Raw genomic sequence first — 21,504 nt, 5'->3', positions numbered from 1 at the left:
CTTTGCCTTTTTCCTTTTCTTTTTTTCTTTTACTGCTCACTTACTTGGTGGTTTTACAGATTTCTTGGGCACCCATGATAGAGCCAGCTCTCAGTCTGGTTTTGTACTAAGGAAGTCAATATATATGGTGGATCTGATGTCCCGAGGTTTACCTGGTGTGGGTCAGGGAAAGGAAAGGTCATTATAACTTAGTAAGTAAATGTAAAAATTAACACGCAATAGAATATCAGACAGACATGAGACTATGTGACTGCCGATGAGTATCTGTGCTAGAGAGAGTGGCCAAGAGGCCATGGAGTTGGCTGGAGAGACATTAATCAAGTAGAGACAGCCATGGCAGCATCTTGGTCCCAGAAGGGAAACCCTTGTAGCATCTGCCCTGCCCTGAGGCCAGAAGGTACAGTCGAGGCTTACAAGCTCTGTTTGTGTTCTGGCAGTTACACAGAACTGAGAGCAGATGGGGGAGGTAGCAGGTTAAAGAGCTATGTTCACAGAGAGGCAGGAGGGCCTGAAGTGCACTAAGAGGAAGTTGACCCAAGTGGGCCTCTTTATTGGATGCACAATCTGCCAATCACTGCAAGGATGAGTTTTGTGAAGAAGAAAGGCTCCTCACGAGGCAGCCAAATGCAAAGACAGGACACGGAGCAAGCCTCAGACCCATCTTCATGAGCAGGGTTTGAGACCGTTTATGGAATAAGGAAGAAGCACTACTTAAGCATGCATCAAGGTGAGATGGGAGAAGGGGATTTATGTGACGAACTTCATAGGATGCTCATCCAGGAAGTGACAGCTTTGGCCTGATATGAAGGCTGGGATTTTCTGTCCCTTGATGTCAACAATGTCACCTAGTGGACCTTTGCTCATGTCTAAGAGGAGAGTCAGTGGCTCCAACAGAAGTAGCTTTGAAGCTCTGAAAACTGGTCTGGATAATCAGTAAACCCCATGAGTCAGGGTCGTTACCTCTACGAGCTCATGGCAGTCTCAGAATACCTTATCCACACAGGCCCACATTAGTCATTTTAAAGTAAACAAAAGCAAGGGAAACAAAGGGATTGTTCAGGTTTCCTCTCAGCATCAGGAGGGCTGGACATGAGGTTAAAGGCCTCGTCAGGGCTTAGATTCTATGATTCTTAAGCTTGAAGACAGTAGCCACCATCTGGGTTTAATTCCTCATGTAATGGAAGCTTTGGGGAAGCTCTGAGCCCTTGAGTGACACAATTGTAGCTGTCATTCAGGCCTGGTGTGACTGACAGACGGCAGATAGACTGTCACCATTTCTTCTCCTGTCCTCAATGGGCCTGGCATGTGGTGTAACAGCTAACGAAGGAAAGTAGTAATGGGTATGAAAGTCAAAAAACTGCCTATGCAGTGCAGGCTCAGCAAGAAGAGTGCTAAGCAGACCAGCTGGGCGTCAAATGAACTGGCCTCATATTCCTTCTCACAAAGTCACGCACCGGAGTGCTGCTTCTGCAGAGATCCCTATGTCAAATGTCTGCCTTGCCTTTCTATCGTGTTCGATTCCCATTCAGCCTGCCCTGTCCTATAGCGTTCTTTGTGCCTGCCCAGACTTGCACAGGCAGAGGCTGACACAAGAAAAGAGCAGGCGCCCCATAGGGCACTCGGGAGCTACTCGGGCTTGGTAAAGCACGTAGCTATCCTCAAAGCCAGCTCCCAGCTTCGGTGCGGCTGGGTTGCACATAGATCTGAGTTTGTCATTGTGATCGTTTAGTACCTCTTCCTCCATCAACAGAAACACCACTGAGAGACTTCACATGGTCCCTGAGGAAAGCTCTACACCATCCGCCCCAACAAAGGAGGCTTCCCAAGCTTAACCCCTCCTACCAGCTCATTTCCTTTGGTGTGCGTCAGTGGAGTGCTCCACAAATATAGACACTTTATAAGCCTAGATGGCTTTTTCATGGCTTTGCTGGGGACAAAGAAGATTTCTCAAATATTTGTCAGTTTAGAGCTAAAAGAAAAGGAATTGGAATTTCAGAACTTGATTAGAAAATGATGTAAAGCCACCAGCAAGGGTACCTCAGAAATTCCAGGGGGACAGAAGAAACTCTGTACTGCAAAGGCCTGGCCTGACTGCTAGGAGTAGGTTTTGCATAGAAGAAACTGGCAGAAACAGGGAGAGAATATTTGAAGGGAATCAGGGCTTGCTATTCTCCCTCCTGCCTAGACTTGTATCCCCTCCTTGTTATTCCTGGGGAAATAGTGTTGTAATCATCTCTTCCAGACTGAGGTACTGTGTCTGTCTCGAGGGAAGGAATGCATTTATCCAAGCCAGAAAGAAAATGCACGCCTGCATTCTGCCCACTTAGTCAGTGTCGGCTGAAGCTATTTATCCTGCACCCCAGCGAGTCTCCAGGGGCAAAATGGTCTCCCCACACAACTTTCTTCACTCCAGATCATCCTCACAAAGCGTTTCAATTCTCACTTCATGGAACCTGGTCTTTGTGATGGGCAACAGTGGGCCCATGGGGTTCTGTTTGCACTGAGGCACCTTTTCTGTCTCCCTCTAAGCTTTGCCACTGGCTGTGCTGTGGATGGAGGAGCTGTGAGGTGTGCCTGCAAACCCGGATACACAGGAGCACAGTGTGAGAGGTAGGTTTCTCCCTGCCCCGTGTGTCCGCTGCAGGTTTGTTGGGGACTGGGATCCCACTGAGGGCTAGGAAGATCTTGGGCAAAACACAAGACTGCTCAGTTAATAGATCATTTCCTCTATGCTCATGTTTTAGAATAAGAATGAGGAGCACACAGCACATAGGCACTCACACACAGACTCATAGTCTCCATACACACATACGTCAGCATGTGCCCCGGCCACATCCTCATTCCCACATACCCTCCCCATCTCTACACATCCTCCTCCCAGCATGCACCACTACATACCAGTCCTTCCCTACATCCTTATGTGCTCTTTGCATAACTCTCATCTTCTCCATAGGTCTATATGCCACTCCTAATGACTGCTTAAATACTGCTCCCCAAAATATCTGTATACACTTTTATTCTCATAGAAACTCATTCACGCATGTGCCCACACCCAACTGACACAATTCTATATACCCTTATCCTCACCAATAGGCTTATATATGTCTGTATATATAACTTTTAGTTATAATTCTAAATACATAATCCATAGCCTTATGCATTTGTGTACCTGTGTGTGCACTTACACACACACACATACACACACGCACACATGCACGTGCGCACACATGCACACATTCTCACAGTATATTTTGAACACTTAGGAAAGCCTATTTATTTCCCAGACCCTGATGCCTATCATAATGTTGGTCATGATATGTTTAGTTAATGCTCATGAAACAAAAGAATAATAGTAAATGCTGTGGAGGGACAAGTGTCCTAGAGATACACTTCAGTTTTTCACTGACAGATTCTCTTGAGTAGCTTCTCCATACTGGATGCTGTGCAGGTTGTGTAAGGCAAAAGTAGCCTCAGGTTCTAATAACCTACCATGCCTCTTCTCAATAATCACACGCATGAAGCACACAAAGTATTTGCTCAGCCTCCAGATCTCTATCCAGCACGAAGAGTCGATGCTGGGGGATGCATGGGGCATAGTCCCAAAACTGAGCTGGGTTGGGTTGAATCTGAAGGGACAAGGATCGAGCCTCGGAGAGCAAGGGAAAGATCAGCTATATGGAGGTGGTAAGGTGTGTGGGCTGGAGAAGGAAGGCTGGGCAGTTATTCTGGGCTCTGTGACATTGAACTGGGGCTCACATCTGGGAGAGGCTCTTCCTGGTTTAACCTCCTGTGGTTCTGTACAAAAGACAGAGTCAAAGATATCGGCAGGCCCCATGAGGCACATGTTTATTTGTGCAGATGACTTGAGACATTTCTAATGAATGGTTCTCTCAGCATATGCTACACTTGGCATCTCAATGCAAGTTACGGTTTCTTGATTAGGAACATCTCCTCACAAGTGCCAGGTGGATGACAATTTTTACATTAGACATGGGTGCACACCTAGGTACCTCATGGCACTATTTGTTAAATCCTGATTGACAATTAAGAAAATCAAGGGTGAGAAGCAGGAATGTACAGTGTGGAGAAGTCTACGTGGCCTACCAACAGTAGGCACAGAGAGGTTTTCTAGCTCCTCCTGTCCCCTGCTCGCCTCTTTCCCTCAGCCCCACAGAGCCATAGGGAGATGTATTCTCTGCCCCTTATTCCTGTACTAATGCCATCTGGGAAATCAGGGAGCATCACTTCAATCTGCTGTGCTTAGCTATGAAAGGAAAATAGAGAACCAATTATTTCTTGTAACCAGTAATGTATGCTTTTCAAGAATAAGGAAGAGTTAAATGTCCCAGTTCTTTGTCTGGCCTTATAATGGGTATGTTGTACTTTTGGTCTTTTCTGTAGAAACTTTAGATGTAGGTGAGGCATGAAAATAAAATATTTTAGATTGTAGCTCTTCTGCAGAAGAATGCAGGGCTGGTCAGCATGTAAGGCCTAAGAACTAGCACTTTACTACTGTGGGGTAGACGTGGATAAGCCACCCCAACTTTATTAATGGGGAAGGGGTTCTAACTGATTTCTTAATATAAAATTTGACATGTTTTATTTTTCTTACTAACTGATTTGAGAGTTGAAGCCATATTTGAGGCATATTTAAACTTTGAGTTTAGGACTTGAGTTCTTCCTGTATTATCTAGAATTAACAGTGGCTCGTGGCTCTGCTCTGGTCGATAACTCTACCTCCTTACATACTCTACTGAGTAATTAGTGTCAGTGTAGCTTACACAGCCTTGAAATCACACATCAGAAAAAAAGAGGAAGTCTTCCTCTGTGTAAACATTTGAAACTCCTAGATTTATGTCTACGAATGCATTGGCTTTAAATTAAACAATATGTAATAAAACCAAGTGTCCTCACTTCTGTGTGGATCACACCATTTATTCTTCTGCCATTAGGCTACCAGCATCTGAGTAGTCAGGAGCACAAGCATGTGAAGGGGAGGAGTGACCTTGTCTGCCTTTGCCTCCTGTCCTTACTAGCCTCATTTGTGGGATAAAAATGATGCCTTTTGTGAGGTGTTCATTCTTGCCAGCCTGTGTCACCTTCCCTGTTACCCAGCTGTGGTGTCTCAAGTAGCGAAAATAAGGTGAGATAAATGATGGGTTACTTGAGTATTTCTTAGCCTTTCTGTGTTTTGTGTAGGTGTGCACCAGGATATTTTGGGAACCCCCAGAAATTTGGAGGTAGCTGCCAACCATGCAATTGCAACAGTAATGGCCAGTTTGGCACTTGTGACCCCCTAACTGGAGGTAAGTTCAATGCACAGCCCTGTGGACCTGCATCTTAAAGTCACTATGATACACTCTTGCCCGCATAGCATAGTCTAGAGCTCACAAACTGCCCCATCTCTTGGCAGGTCTGGGAATGTTTGTGTAATAGTGGTAGATTTGAGGAATCATTTACTTCAGTTAGTTTTCTTTTTAAGTAAATTGTTTTAAAACCCCCAATGAGCCATAGCTCAATTCACTTCAGACCGTCTTTGATGATTTTACTGAGATGTTCTTTAGACACAATAGTTTTTTTGTTTTTAACTTTATTTTAGAGTTACATGTATGTGTCTGCCTGAGACATGAATGCCAGTGTCAGTGGGGGTGGGAGGCACAGATTTCTCCCTGCCCAGAACTGGAGTTATAGTTAGTACCTGATGTGGCTGCTGGGACTTGAAGTTGGGCCCTTGGCAAAGTAGCTCTTACCCACTGGGCTGTCTCTCTACTTGCACTCTACAGTTATTTTTATATCAGCTCTTTTCATGTGAATCTGAAGAAATTAGTCTTCTTTCTTAATTAGGATGTGGTCAAGTCAGAGGTGTGACTATTACATACTGTATGAAAGACAATTTGTAACAGTTTCTGTGCATTCATTCAGAAAAACTTAGGACAAAACAGAAGAATATTCGCTTCTTTCATAGAAAACACTGATATTACATATTAGGCACAGATATACTTAGGTAAACTCTCCTAAAGCAGAAATTATTTTTCTTGGGAGGTTGCTACGCCCCTTTTTATTTCTAAATAACTATTGGGGGTTTCTAGCTCACTACTGGGTGTACAGATGCTGAGTAAAGGACACAGAAACACTACAACTTATTAATAAGCTGGAGGTACTGTGCTGGGCAGGTTCTGAACTATTCTAATCCTTCCACCTGTTAAAACCCACACAAATGCCAGTCACTTGCCAATCTGGTGTCTCCCAGGCTGCTTCTGCTCCATTGGCCTATTCTCAGGGTGCACTTCTCTTGGCCACATGCTCCTGGTCTTCCTCTTTGATTACAGCCTCCTCCTCTCCCTTCACCTGACTCTCAACCCCTCACTGCATGCCCAATCTTATCTCCTATCCATCCTCTTTGCCCAGTCATAAGCCCCACCCAGCCACTTACTGACCAGTCAGGAATTAATGGGATGCATTCTTCAGAGTACGTTGGTTAACAAAGCATCCCAGTATCAGGTTACATTCTGATCCTGGGCACAGTATTCAGCTTCTGAATACACAGCTCACAAGATGAACCTCAACACTCTCTCATATTTGAGGGCAAGTTGAAGAACTAAGCCAGGAATGAACAGATTAAGGTTTATCAGATAACTGTCCCCCAAGCAAGAGACAAGCAGGCTAATGCCAGTCCAGAATAATTACTTCAGAGATTGCCTGAGACAGTGATTTAGAAGTTCAAGGCTGGTCTGGGCAACTTCTTGATGATTCAGCAGTTCAGAGTGCTTGCTGCTCTTCCAGAGGACCACAGTTATTCCCATTCAGCAGATCAGGAAGTTCACAGCTGTAACTGGCTTCTGGGAACCTAATGCCCTCTTCTGGCCTTCACAGATACCTGCATAGATGAGACATATACACACACTTACACAAAAATAAAATGAAAATAAACCCTAAAAACAACTGAAATAACTGAAGTAACAAGAAAGACTGATGATGTAGCTCAGAGGTAGAGTGTCTGCCTGGAATGTGTGAGGCCCTAGTCAGAGGCATGGTGACTCTGGGAAAGGCAGGAAGTGATGAGTTTGTGCCTGGCAATGAACTCCTTCTAAAACAGGCTTTTCTGGAAACCAAGTTAAAGGGCAGGTGAAGAAAACATTTTAATAAATGTTTCCTTTTTGTCCCTTGATTTTAGACTGTGTAAGCCAAGAACCCAAAGATGGCAGCCCTGCAGAAGAATGTGATGGTAAGCCTAAACCCCACCCCCAGCCTTCTCCACTGGGTTGTACACATGCTGCACCCACCCAAAAGCTCTCTGGATTATCAAATGAAACACACAGACACACACACACACACACACACACACACACACACACACACACACACACATCAGATAATTGCCTTTGATATGCCTTGATTAGCTCAATGGTTGGGCACTTCTAAAACTCCCCATGTTATCAAACACTCCCCTCCAGTATTCCTGAGTTAATGTCTTTAAAAATTGCTATTTCATCTCTGCTATCCCAAACCCAATCAGGTAAGTGGCCCCTTTAAATTTAATCTTTCTGCTTCCCCATCATGGTGATTCTCTGTCTCCCCCTTCCACTCAGTCCCTTGCCTGAACAATCTAAAAGTCCTGCCCTGTCTCCCTGCCCAGCCATTGGCTGCACAGAAATTCTTCATTATAAATTGAAGTCAGCTAAGGGGAGGGACCCTCAGGTCTGGAAGCAAGGCTTTTGGGAGCCAAAAGTAAGACAAAGCATTAGAACCAATCCCCAACACAGAGAGGGACAATCTTGGCTCAAATCCTGCCCCGTCAGCTCCTAGCTGTCTACCATCAACAGACCTCCTTATTGCTCCCAGACTCAGTTTTATATGGAGGACAGACACACAACACCCACCTTATACAACTTGTGGGGACTTTCTGAAGATGTCACATCCATCACTTAACATAATCTAGTCATCTGTGTGTAATAGCACATGTCTGTAAGCACATCTCTTGAGATGCTGAGACATGAGGACCACTAATTTGATATAGATTGGGCACTTTGTGGGACCCAGTCTCAAGAACAATCAATCAATAATAATCACTAGCAGATACTCTATAAACAAAGGATAAATACTATTGTTTTCCCAGCACACAAAATAAGCAACAAACTTCTAAGAGTCCCTAGTAAAAATGCTCACACACAATACAGCAACAGTGTTCTCTGTGCCTTCTCTGGGCTCCAGCCTACAGCATATTTGCCTTTTACCCTGGCCCCTGCAGATTGTGACAGCTGTGTGATGACGCTCCTAAATGACTTGGCCTCCATGGGTGAGGAACTCCGCCTGGTGAAGTCAAGACTGCAGGGGCTGAGTGTGAGCACTGGTGCTCTGGAACAGATCCGGCATGTGGAGATGCAGGCCAAGGACCTGAGGGTAAGCCTTTAGTGGGGATCCAGACCATTGCTCAGCGAGGATGGTTGTGCCTTGCTCTCCATTGGGCCGTCAGTTCTGAGACCCTCTGTGGATTCCCAAACCTATGGGTGCTCACGTCCCTAATACAAAATGGTCTAGGATTTTCTCAAGACCTAGCTTGTAAACTTTAAATCATCTCTAGATTACTTATAATAATTGATAAGTATAAATTCCATCCAAATAACTATTCTACTGCATTAAGAAATAATGATGAAAAACATTACTTCAGGTTCAGTACAAATACATTTTTTTCTCAAAATCTTTGGACTCCACAAATGAATGTTCCTTAACCAGGAATCAGGGTACAGACGATTCCTCCACTTAAAGCTTAAGTTTTTTCTTTCTCCCCCTGATACAAATGAAGAGTTGGTTTTCACTGGTGAGAAGCACTCGCTGACACATAGGCTAACATTCGTAAGTGGGAGCTCACTGCTCACTGAACGCTCCTGGGATTCCTTTTCTCATAGTGTTCAGTTCTGTGACTCGCATTCAGGAGACTCAAACACAGCCTTGTTCAAAACTAGTATAATTCCTCTTAAAACAGTTGCTGGAACTTTCTAGGAAAGTATGTAAGGCTATGTGATCCTTAGATGGTTTGTCTTCTAATGATCAGTATACTGAATTTTTACAAATAGCATTAGACTCTATAGTTCATTTACTTCTTCATGAGTAAGAGTTGCCTGTGGATGCCTTTCAAATAATGGGTCCATTTCACCCAAATGACCAAATGTATTCACTCCAATCATTCAGAAGTCATCTTCTCTGTCTTTAAGATCTGTTAAATCTGCAATGCCTAACCCCCATCCTCACAGTTGGTATTTTTTACCTACATCTTTCTCTCAACTATCAACTTCATTGGACTTTTTTCTAGCTCATCAATTTTTTTTTGTTTTCAAAATTTCTGATGTACAGTTTTATCAGTCAAGGCAGAAACATTTACTACTACTATTTTGATATTTTATTAACTGTCTGAGAATTTCCTAGAGTGAATTTGGATCATACTGATCCTCTTAATTCCTTCAAGATCCATGTACACCTTCCCATCTCTCATAACTATGTCCTTTTTTTGTTAAAAACAACCAGCCAGTTGACTACAGTGTGTGCTACTCCTGAGTGTGTGGCCACCACTTGAACGTGGTAGACTTACTCGGAGCCACATCCTCAAATAAAATGGACTTTCCCTGGTCTGGAAGCCAACAACTGTCAACATCTCCTCACTTGTGGTTAGGGACTCATGAGCTCCTCCCCACTCCATGCTGAAGTGTTGGCTGGCTTGATCTTGATCTTGTGCTGCAGATAGCAAGATATGCAGGAGTGTGGTGGTCCTACATATCCTGAAGAGAGTTTCAGTCTGATCTTTCCTGACTGATTCTTACAGACTTCCATCCCTGTTTTCCACAGTGGTTCCTGACTTAGGGGGAGCACGGTGATATAGGCATCCCATTTGTGCCAAATATTCAACTGACACTTATTCTCAGCACTGTGATCAGTTGTGAGTTTCTACATTAACTACCAACCATTGCAAAAGAAGCCTCTCTGATGAGGTCTAAGAGCTGTTTCTTTTTTTTTTTTTTTTTTCCGGGGCTCGGGACCGAACCCAGGACCTTGCGCTTCCTAGGTAAGTGCTCTACCACTGAGCCAAATCCCCAACCCCTAAGAGCTGTTTCTGTTAAGAGATACAAATTTTGTTCAGGTCATGGAGAAATCAAGTTGGTGCTGACCAGGAAGCTTCCTCCTTGCTAAGTAGCTCTTATAGCACTGGAAGGTTCTCTGCAAGCTACTGTGGAGAAATGTCATTAACTATCTTACCCAGCTGTGACCCTTATAAACCACAGTATGACCAGCATAGTAAGATGGGTCCATGGGTACAATAGTAGCACAAATATCTTAGCGATGACCAAGTGGTTGGAGGCTCATAGCTGCTTTGCTAAATCTAGCCAAGAACCAGACTGGGAGGCTCACATGCCTCAATGGTGGACCTACTACTCTTGTTCTAATAAATGAACATCTGTACTCTTGCTCATATATTCTTGTTTTCCTTTCTACATTCTGTAAAATAATTTGCTGTTCATTATCTAGTGTCTTATGGTTAAGACTTTACTAAGTTACAAGTTACTATGTTACTAACTTAAGCATTTAATATTGTAAAGAAATGAGTCCCTTAAATACTACTTCTGCTGTTTCCCACAGACTTTATGGTATTGTGTTTTCATTCTCATTCAGTTCAAAACATTTTCCTATTTTCCTGTGACATATGAATAACCTGTGAGTAATTTAGAAATATATTGCTTAATTTCCAGATCAGAGATTTTTTTGATGACTTCTAGTGTTGATGCATAATTTAATCTTTTTTTGGTCAGAAGCAAACTATGTAATAATTTAATGCCTTTGGACAATTGTTGAGGTTTGTTCCAGAGCTGGAATATAGTCCATCTGGGTTAGCGTTCTCCTTAGAAATAAGGGGGTTAGATGGGTATTCTGACAAGTGCTGGGGCCACAGGGTCTAAGTCAAGCTCTCTACAACACTGAGGGTTATTCTTCCCATTCATGAAGGCTGAGCACAGCCCAGAAACTGCTCAGTGTTCACTGTTGGCCACAGGAGAAAAGAGGCAGGCCATAGAAAACCCATTGGTGCTGAACAATGACACCCTTAACATTGTCACAATGTATGGTGAGTCCTGAGCCATAGACCCAGGGAACAAGGTTTCTAGTAGGGGCTGTAATAGTTATGAGGTCACTGGAGATGACGAAGGGTAGAGGGGCGGGAAAGGAACTCCCAGTGACTGTGTGAGCCTGCAGTGTTCAGCAACCACATCATTCAGAATGCAATAGGTCAAATGCACATTAGAGAAGTGAAGATGACAGGACAGTCAGAATGCTTCTTATGAGAGTATCCATTGGAATTAAAGAAATGAGACGAGGAGAACCTTACTGAAAGAGAGATGAAAAGACCCAGTTGGAAAGCCAAGGGCATGAAAAGCTCTGCTTACTCGAGTACAAGACTTGAGTAGATGAAGTAAAACCAAGGCATTGTGAAAGGGGCTTTGGGTAAAGCTTCAGGAGTGTGTGTATCTGGAATGAGCCAATTTCAGTGGCTCTGTTTGAGTAGAGAGAGTTAAAGGTCAATCTAGAAGAACGGCTCCTTTTCATCCCTTAAGGGAGTCAATGCCATGCTTTATAGGTTTAATATAGAGAAGATGTAGGAAAAACCTTTGTGTTATAAGAGAAAGGGAAGCTTCATGAGTTAATTGCCTTAATGATGTGGTGCTACACTGCTCTGAACTTCTCCACACAGATGCGTGCACTGGCTTCTGTCATTAGCATCTCACTGAATCTCAAGCTATGTCTGTGAGAACTGTTTTCATCTGGCAAAGCTTAGGAGCTAAGTAAGAACAGCTGCCTAAAACCACATCCCTAGGATGTCGTGGCTCTAGAAGAATTCAAGTCGACTCCAAGTCTAAAGGCCACTCTTTGCCCACCGTCCTCTCACCCACCGCTACCGGTGATGCCCCAGCTTTCCCCTCATGAAGTTATGGTCACCCATCTCACTGCCAAGTTGTCCAGACTCTGCGGCAGCTCAGTAAAAATGAGCTGACGTCTTTGAGTACTTTTGAGTACGTGCGGACCCTGCAGATTAGAACAGATTCACCTGCTAAGACACAGACAGACCTGGGGTCTGGTTTGCTCCACGTTGTCTCTGATATACCAATGACGGCAAGAGAACGTTTGTTTGTTTGTTTGTTTGTTTGTTTGTTCTGACCTGGTGCACTGTGCAGCCTCAGGAAATGCCATCCCATTTCCGTAAGAACCCAGCCTCTCATTTGAATTTGAGGGCATCCAGCTATATCAACTCAGAATTTCTCTACAGCCGGGACCGGAGTCTTTGAATTTAAGGGTTTCGTTTGGCTTTTTGTTGTTGTTTTCAGAACAGTTAGCTATAAGTACTGCTTTTCATAGCAAGGTAACTACGGGTGTTTTAAAGTGAGTATAGTTTATAATCTGGAACTAGATATACTGGGTAAGTAGCAGTATTTTCTGTTACAAGGCAAGGATGTTAATTCACATGAAAAAAAAACTCTCTTGTGGGTTTGCTCTAGTCTGGGTCTTCAATGCCCCCAGTGCCTAGGGCTGGGAGGCCTATTCCCCCGAGTGTAGCTTTTGGTGGAGGGAGGGAAGGCAAGAGGTAAAGGTAGATGACTTAGGGTTGGGTACATGCTCTCCGGGGTGTGTGGGGTGTGGGGGGGTGGGGTTGTGTTACCCGAGCCCCTTCTCTTACCTGGTTCCATCCCCTGGCTCATAATATGCTTCTACCATGAAGTGCTGATCCCTCAGGGGCCCAAAGCAGTGGGGCCAACTGGTCATGTCTGAAACCTCTAAAACTGTGGCCAACAGTTTTTACTTTTCCAATGATTATCTTAGGTAATTATTAAGTTGATTGTGGCGGTGGAAAGAGGGCCAACTTTATTTCAGGACTGTGCCTTAATTTACATCAGAAAGTAGACTTGTCTTCTCTCAAAGAATACCATGTTTGCACCCCACCCCCGTAAGTCCAGCTTTGGTTTTGTTGAGTGGGAACTCAGCTAGCTGGGTGGCGCCTGCTCAGAAGGGAGGTTTAGCTCTGTGTCTGTTTTCAGAACCAGCTGCTTGGCTTCCGTTCCACCATCTCCAGTCACGGGTCCAAAATGGACGGCCTGGAAAAAGAACTCAGTCATTTGAACCAGGAATTCGAAACTCTGCAAGAAAAGGTGATGAACTAAGTCAATTACCTTAGCATTTTCTTCCTTTGAGGATATTTTCAGTTTCATTTTCCCTTTTAATCTAAGTCACTGGTAATGAGTTTATTTTTCATGTAGGCGCAGGTCAATTCCAGAAAAGCACAAACATTATATAACAACATCGATCAGACAATCCAAAATGCCAAAGAGTTGGACATGAAGATTAAAAACATCGTTCAGAATGTGCACAGTAAGAAAAGTTACCCAGTCCAATTAAAACTTTTATTGCATAACCTTTGTTATATATTTTTGAGAGCTCAGCCTTAAGAAAGAAGATCCCACAGTGATACTTAAAGATGACAGGCTCCTCCACAAAGCTCCCAGAGCCCTCCGTTTAATAAGCTACGTGATGTTTTCCAGTTCTCCTGAAGCAGATCGCTCGGCCAGGTGGAGAAGGAATGGACTTGCCGGTGGGCGACTGGTCCAGGGAGCTGGCGGAGGCTCAGCGCATGCTGCGGGAGCTGCGAGGCCGAGACTTTAAAAAGCACCTCCAAGAAGCAGAGGCCCAGAAAATGGAAGCCCAGCTCTGTAAGACCAGGCCCGGTTTCGCACCTCCACTCTAATTAGCTTGAAGTACCAAACTCTAAGTGTGGTCTAGAGTGCCGGGCAGCAGGAGGAAAGTCTCACATCAGCAAACCCTGATGTTAGAGGCTGCGCACCAGGAATGGGGCTTCCCCTTCTGCCCCTGCAGCCTGGTCTTTTTTCCCAGGTTTCCAAGAGGCGTGAAATCTTATCACGGTGTAAACACCCAAAAAATAATTCTAAAATTCAAATATTTGTGCTCCCTCCCCCCACACACCTCTTTTTTTCCCTGAGGTGAAGAAGTCTCACTCTTTAGCCCAGGCTGGTCTGATTCTTCCAGCCTCGGCCTTCCCCACGGTAGGATTACAGTCTTGTCTTCACTAACAAGACAACCCGGCTACTGCTCTTCGGTACTTATAGCCGAACAAGGCAGTTCATGAGTGCACGTGACAGATCTACACAGGTAGTGCTCTCCCTTCTTGTTCCTTCCAAGGGGTAAACGTCATGGACTGAGCAACAATGTAGCTCTCTTTCTCTAGTTCTGGGCCCCTAGCTTCACTAAACTCATCTCTTAGGAAAACACCATAAATTATGTGTTGCAGTACTGAACCGAATCAGGACCTGGCTGGAATCCCACCAGGTGGAGAACAACGGACTGCTAAAGAATATTCGGGATTCATTAAATGATTATGAAGCCAAACTTCAGGACCTGCGTTCCGTGCTTCAGGAGGCGGCAGCCCAGGGAAAGCAGGCTACAGGCCTCAACCACGAAAATGAGGGGGTCCTAGGAGCCATCCAGGTGAGCCACAGGCAGGAGCCTCCTGCTTTCGTTAACGGTGGGGATGAAGGGAACCAGGAGAATGACCCGGAACCTGGTGAGTTATTCTACCTCAGACCCCCAGGCATTAAATGCAGGACTGGAGTCATTTCACTTCACTGTTACCAGAAGGTTCTGAGACCACAGACAGAGCCTCACAAACTACCACAGCCTGCCCATGGCTGGAGAGTAACTGAAGAATAAATTTTGCTGAGTAGATGAGACATTGATTATGTCAGAGTTAATCCAGTGTGTTTCCTAAATTTTCAGTAACATTTTGTGTCAGATATTATAGTAGTCACCAACACAGGCGTTTGAAACAATTATCTACCTGTTTATAGGGAAGAGGCTAAAGCACGGGTCACCTGCCATTGTGATGGTAAGGATGTAGGTAGAGCTTAACATTTCAATACACACATACTGACATGCACATGACAGACAGGCAGACAGACAGACAGACAGGCAGGCAGACAGATGGAAAGGCAGGCAGACAGACAAGCAGACAGAGAGGTAGGCAGACAGACAGACAGATAGGCAGACAGGCAGGCAGACAAGAGGACAGGCAGACAAGCAGACAGACAGACAGGCAAGCAGGCAGACAGGCAAGCAGGCAGACAGATAGACAGACAGGCAGACAGATTTTCTTTCCGGCATTTGGAATCATACCCAGGTCCTCCTGCTAGATGACTGTTTTAATATCAAGCCAAACCTCCAGCCATATTGTTTATATTTTTGATGGCAAATTTTTTCTACACCAAAACAACAGCAAAAAAACTGAAGAGTTATCAGTTGACAGGCCAGAATGGAGTTTCACGGATTGGCTCCAAAAGAGGAGGGAGCTGGTAAATGCAAATCTGTGTGTCCTTAATGGGTGACAAACCCAGCTCTCAGGGCTGACGTGACCTGTGCCATCCCTGACTCAAGTACCTCCTGTGTGCTCCCTGGGACTTGTGTGCAGAGAGGCCAGTGGCCTATTTCATATATCTAGTTAAAATCCTATGTCCTGTTCTCTAAGTCAGATCCTAGTAACATGCTCACTGGTGAGTTAGCCAGGTGTATGAGGGATCTCCAGCCACCATGACAGAGGATACCACGGTAACACAGCAAAACGCAGTGAGACTCCAGCCCCATGGTTTGTAGCAGGCTAGGCTGCTGTCAGCTTGAGGAAACCACTTTCACGCTGACATATTTGCTATCGTCCTGTGAAGATGTCTGTGCGTTCTGCTAATGTGCATGGCGGTTGTGCACATGGGCTCTGTTATTCTCTCCAGAGACAAATGAAGGAAATGGATTCCCTGAAGAATGACCTCACCGAGCACCTGGCCACAGCAGACGCTTCCCTGCTGCAAACCAACAGTCTACTGCAGCGGATGGACACGAGCCAGAAGGTAGCAGAGACCTTGGGTTTTCTAGAAACATCCAAAGCCATGGAATGCTATTGTTAGGGACTGTGCAATTGGCTAAGCTGTCTCTTTTTGAGTATACTCCCTTTTGCAGCTCTCTGGAGAAGAGAACCAATTCGGGGGGCTCTTTAAGTCTATCTGCATTAGCTCATTTCCTGCAATGATCAAGTCATCTTTGCGGTCACAAAAAAAGCGTTGAGATCCTATTTTAAGAACACCAAACATGCCTTCTTAATGGAAGACATTGAAGACTTGACGAAAGCTTGGCAGACTTCTTAGCTTTATGGGCATTTCAAAAGAACCTTTCGCAGAGTCCGTCTCTGGATCCTAAGAGGCCTTTCCATTTAGCAGAGCCTCACCTTGCTGATGAGATCGCACTCTATAAAACCTAATAAAGAGGGTGCCCGTGAGAGAGAAGACAGCCAAGATAGTTGCAAAAACCTCCGACTGCTGTCAGTGCCACTAGCTGAAGTAACTAAGGATGTGTTGATACGATGAGGGGTTGGGGATTTAGTTCAGTGGTAGAGCCCTTGCCTAGCAAGCACAAGGCCCTGGGTTCAGTCCTTAGCTCTGGGGTGGGGGGAGAGACATAGTAGCATTGATATGATGAAATGACTTAGCAAAGATAACTTCTCGTTAGAAACATCATTTGTGAAGGAGTTTAAGAAAATGGCATACATGATCATTGCTTGAATTTCTGTTATGTTTGTTTATTTGGATAAAAAAACAGGACTATGAAAGCTTAGCTGCTGCTTTAAACGGAGCAAGACAGGAACTGAATGACAAAGTGCGGGAACTCTCCAGATCCGGAGGCAAAGCACCCCTGGTGGCTGAGGCAGAGAAGCACGCTCAGTCTTTACAGGAGCTGGCAAAGCAGCTGGAAGAGTGAGTGCCGGCCTACAGAGGTCCAGATGTCATCAACCGTTCCCTGGGCGGGCTAGGACCCTGGAGCAGGGAGGAGGGCTGGACAAGAGCCAAAGAAAGCCCCACCCAGAACCCATAGGCCCAGTCTACACCAGACCTGCAGTGAGGCCTGTCCCTCAGACGGACGGCACAGCATGTGCCGTGCAGTAGTCACTGGGAGGGTGGCAGCACCAGGCAGAGAAAGGATGTGGGAAGGCCTGACCCACTCTGCATTATCTTCCAGGATAAAGAGAAACACCAGCGGGGATGAGCTGGTGCGCTGTGCTGTGGATGCTGCCACTGCCTATGAGAGCATCCTCAACGCCATCAGAGCAGCAGAGGATGCAGCCGGCAAGGCCGCCAGTGCCTCAGAGTCTGCCTTCCAGGTGGGTACCTGGAGCTGCACCGGCAGCTCGCTGGACTGGCTCTGGAGACAGTGCATTTGCTGACTCTCCCATGCATGGGACAGTGTTAAAATACTATTTATTCGATATCAGAGCTTGTTGTATGCACTGGACTGGAGTTTGGTCTTGGTGTGAATCACTTCCGCATTGATTGACTATTTGATATCAGGGGTGTGATTTAAAATTTATTTATACATCTAGATAGAAAATATACTGATGTTAATCTTGAAATTAAACAGATGCTTTATCCTGCCAAAGCACTTTTATGCCTTAATTAAAACCTGATATTTACCGAGAGAAAGATTTTTGGCATCAACTGGATCACCATTTTCCCTTAGCGCTTTGGTCTTAAATCGGGGCACATCTCTGGAGGCTTTGGGATCTTTGACGCACCATATAATATCCTATATATGGCCTAGGAAGAGGGAAGATTTTCATGTTCCAAAGCTTGAAAGCCTCAAGGCAGCTAGACGATTGCAGGGGTTTTATATGGGCTTTGCCATCTGTCGCCAGGGATCAGCCCAGCTCCCCGACCGCAGGTATCTACCTAGAATCCTAACCACATCATTAGGCAACGGTGTACAACTCATCCGTCTCACATCTTGTTCTTTAAAGATGAAAGATAAGGGATTTAGGGCTAAGGTCTTACTCTAGTGTCTGATTAAGGCTGGTAAGTGTTTTGCTTCCAGACAGTGATAAAGGAAGATCTTCCGAGAAGAGCTAAAACCCTGAGTTCTGACAGCGAGGAACTGTTAAACGAGGCCAAGATGACACAGAAAAGGCTACAGCAAGGTATGAGAGGGGCAGATGGCTGGGACCCTCGGGGGTTTTAATCAACCCGTGGGCACGCATGAGCGATCTGATGCAAGAGCGGGGTTTGAATTCTGCCGTCAAGAAAGGCTACCTCTGAGCTAGGATTTGTGTTCCTGATGTAGTGCACTCACCCAGTGTCCTAATGAGCCCCTATCCGTCATGCATGAACATGATTGGGCCTTACACAGATGAAGTCTTAAGAACCATAGCCTTCCTTGGCCTGACTTTGGAGTACACTGTGATCATGGCCGTGGGAAGCCACATATGGAGGTCATTAACTCCGGATCATTACAGCAACTGCTTCAAGGTGTCTTAGGTCCTAAAATCTTAGCAACGAAAAGTACCAAGAAAGAGTCAGTGCTAACATGGGTCACGAGAACATTTTAAGCATCAGTTTCACCTTTGATAATGTTTCATCTTTTATACTCATAAAAAAAGAATCAAATTGCCTTAACATGGAATATAGGTCATGGGGCAGAAGCTTTGAGACACAGGGATGGAAACCATCTGAGACTCAGGAAGCCCCAGGCTTTGAAAATGCTGCCTCTTGAATTTTTATGGCCTCTCCCAGGAAGCCACCGCCAGGCAGGCATCTGAACTCAGTTTTTTGCTCAATTTTAGAAATCAATCCAGCTCTCAACAGCCTGCAGCAAACCCTGAAGACTGTATCGGTTCAGAAGGACCTGCTAGATGCCAATGTCACTGCTGTCCGTAATGACCTTCGTGGGATCCAGAGAGGTAATCGTCACCCTGGTCATGGTTTCTTGGGAAGACCGTCTCAGCTCCTGACATCTTCCTACTTGCGTGTGCACCAGGTGATATTGACAGTGTGGTCAGCGGAGCGAAGAGCATGGTCAGGAAAGCCAATGGGATAACGAGCGAGGTCCTGGACGGGCTCAGCCCCATCCAGACGGATTTGGGAAGGATTAAGGACAGCTATGGGAACACACGGCATGAGGACTTCAACAAAGCTCTGATTGACGCCAATAACTCAGGTATCAGTCATCCTCAGGTCAGGATGTCTTCGCTGTTATCCATTGCTAAGAATTTGATCCATTTCAGTTCCTTTCTGGTAAATTCTGACCTCAAATTAGAATATTAGAAAATATAGTTTCATGTAATATAGCACAGGTGTACTGTTAGACCAGGGAGAATATCTCATTGTATATGTGTGTTTGTCTGTGTGTGTGTGTGTGTGTGTGTGTGTGTGTGAGAGAGAGAGAGAGAGAGAGAGAGAGAGAGAGAGAGGTATGCATGTGTTTGTGTGTACATGAGTATAGAGGCCAGAAGTTCATGTTAAATATATTCTTCAATTATCTACCTACCTACCTTTCTTTCTCTCTCTCCCTCTCCCTCCCTCTTCCCCTCCCCCTCCCCTTTCCTCCCTCCCTCCCTCAAGTTTCTTTCTTTATTCCCTGGGTCAAGGTCTCAGTGTATATCCCACATATTCACAATTGCCCTGAAATATATATATATATATATATATATATATATATATATATATATATATATATATCAGGCTGCCCCTTGACTCTACCTGCCTCTGATTCCTGAGTGATAGGATTAAAAATGTGTTCCATCATATACTATGTCCTTCCAGTCTCTTTTTAAAAATGTATGTGCATGCACATGTATATGTATGTGTGTGTATGAGCACACATCCACACATGCACAATACACACACAGACACTCATAAGGCATGCTTAGAATAGCTCTGAATGTTGGTCCTTGCCTTCCACTTGAGGCAGGGTTTCTTGTTTACTGCTGTGTATGCCACACGCACTGGCCTGTGAACTTCTGGGGAGTCGCTTATCTCTGCTCCCACCTTCTGATGGACAGGTGCTCACTGCTTTCAGTTTTGATATGAGTTCTGAGGATTCAAAATCAGATCATCCTTGAACAAAGGTGATTCAACCTCAGAGCCATGTCCCCATCTCCCTCCACTTATTTTCTGAGACAGGGTGTCTCACTGAAGCCGGAGCTCAAACCTGGAGATTATACAAATTAGCTGGCTAGCATCTTACACACTGCTGGGCCAGCTTCTTACATGGGTCTGGGGATCTGAACTCAGCTCCTCAAGCTTCCATAGCAGATAATTTACCAACTAAGCCATCTCCCCAGCCCCAGACCTACAGCTCTCTCTCTCTCTCTCTCTCTCTCTCTCTCTCTCTCTCTCTCTCTCTCTCCTCTCCTTCCCCCTCCCTCCCTCCCTCCTTCCCCCTCTCTTTCTGTAGAGTGGAAGCTATCAAAGGATAAGAAAAGATATATTTTCCCCTATATTAACCAAGGAAAAGAATTTGATACATCATTACAGGAATCTATAACGACTTTAGGACAGTCTTGCCTAAGACTGTGGTCCATCTTGTTTCTAGGCTTGACAGAACGAATATTCTGTCTTTAACCTTTTCTCAATGTACTGTGTAAAATTTCCGTTCTCTCATTTCACCAACAGTAAAGAAATTAACCAAGAAGTTGCCTGATCTTTTTGTCAAGATTGAAAGCATCAATCAACAGTTGCTGCCCCTGGGAAACATCTCTGACAATGTAGACCGAATCCGAGAGCTCATTCAGCAGGCCAGAGATGCTGCAAACAAGGTGGGTGTTCCCATGTCGCCACAGCTGCTGCTGGTCAACCCGGACCCTATTCAGACAGGAAGGGGTCTTACTTATACAAGAATTGCTGTCTGTCTTCTCTGAATTCTGATTTTTAAACATGAAGTATAATGACCTTTTGTCACCTTTCAAAATGTACATGACCCCTGTCCCCTTACTGGTGCTACATCAGGCAGCTGAAGCAGTCTCCATGCTTTGAGTTCACATAGGCAGGAAGAAGGAGTTTGTCTCCAGCCTCACTTTCCAAACTCTAATCACAAGGTTGAGGGAAGACTCTATGGTCACCTTTGTATACCACAGAGTATTTCATTTTGAAAGCACTGGAGTCCATCTTTGTTGAGGATGGAGGGCACAGGATCTTCGTGCCTGTGTCCCCAACACTGTCAGGGGTAGAGACAAGAGGATCACAGGCTGGGTGACTGCTAGCCTAGCTCCAGGTTGAGAGAGGCACCCTTTCTCAAGGGAAAAAGACAAGATCTGTAGAATGGGACATCTGACATTCTCCTCTGGCCTTTGTTCATGTTCAAGCCTGTGTACTGCACATGCATGCACACATACACACACACACACACACACACACACACACACAAACACACCTACATACACATGCCCATACACATATCCATACATACACACTCATCCACACACACACACACAACACACACCATACATACACATGCCCATACACATATCCATACATACACACTCACACACACACACACACTACACAGACCTACATACACATACACATACACATATCCATACATACACACTCACACACACACACACACACACACACAAACACCCCACATACA

At 45.0% G+C, this 21,504-nt stretch overlaps 1 protein-coding gene across 2 annotated transcripts in view; it reads left to right on the top strand.

Moving 5' to 3' along the window:
* Lama3 (laminin subunit alpha 3) overlaps positions 1-21,504 on the top strand; it is a 228,620-nt gene that overhangs the window by 163,499 nt on the left and 43,617 nt on the right. For both annotated transcript variants that reach the window (XM_032885613.1, XM_032885614.1), the window contains 15 exons: positions 2,530-2,610; positions 5,200-5,306; positions 7,175-7,225; positions 8,249-8,400; positions 13,074-13,184; positions 13,293-13,404; positions 13,575-13,742; positions 14,339-14,535; positions 15,825-15,941; positions 16,687-16,841; positions 17,104-17,245; positions 17,953-18,055; positions 18,698-18,814; positions 18,892-19,071; positions 20,529-20,671. In XM_032885613.1, the coding sequence (XP_032741504.1) occupies positions 2,530-2,610; positions 5,200-5,306; positions 7,175-7,225; positions 8,249-8,400; positions 13,074-13,184; positions 13,293-13,404; positions 13,575-13,742; positions 14,339-14,535; positions 15,825-15,941; positions 16,687-16,841; positions 17,104-17,245; positions 17,953-18,055; positions 18,698-18,814; positions 18,892-19,071; positions 20,529-20,671 (1,936 nt within the window). The remainder of the gene's footprint in view (positions 1-2,529; positions 2,611-5,199; positions 5,307-7,174; positions 7,226-8,248; positions 8,401-13,073; positions 13,185-13,292; positions 13,405-13,574; positions 13,743-14,338; positions 14,536-15,824; positions 15,942-16,686; positions 16,842-17,103; positions 17,246-17,952; positions 18,056-18,697; positions 18,815-18,891; positions 19,072-20,528; positions 20,672-21,504) is intronic.

The sequence above is a fragment of the Rattus rattus genome, chromosome 15 (genome assembly GCF_011064425.1).
Source record: "Rattus rattus isolate New Zealand chromosome 15, Rrattus_CSIRO_v1, whole genome shotgun sequence".
In the NCBI taxonomy this organism is placed as follows: domain Eukaryota; kingdom Metazoa; phylum Chordata; class Mammalia; order Rodentia; family Muridae; genus Rattus; species Rattus rattus.
The sequence above is the reverse complement of the archived record's forward strand: the minus strand, read 5'-3'. Positions and strand labels throughout refer to the sequence as shown.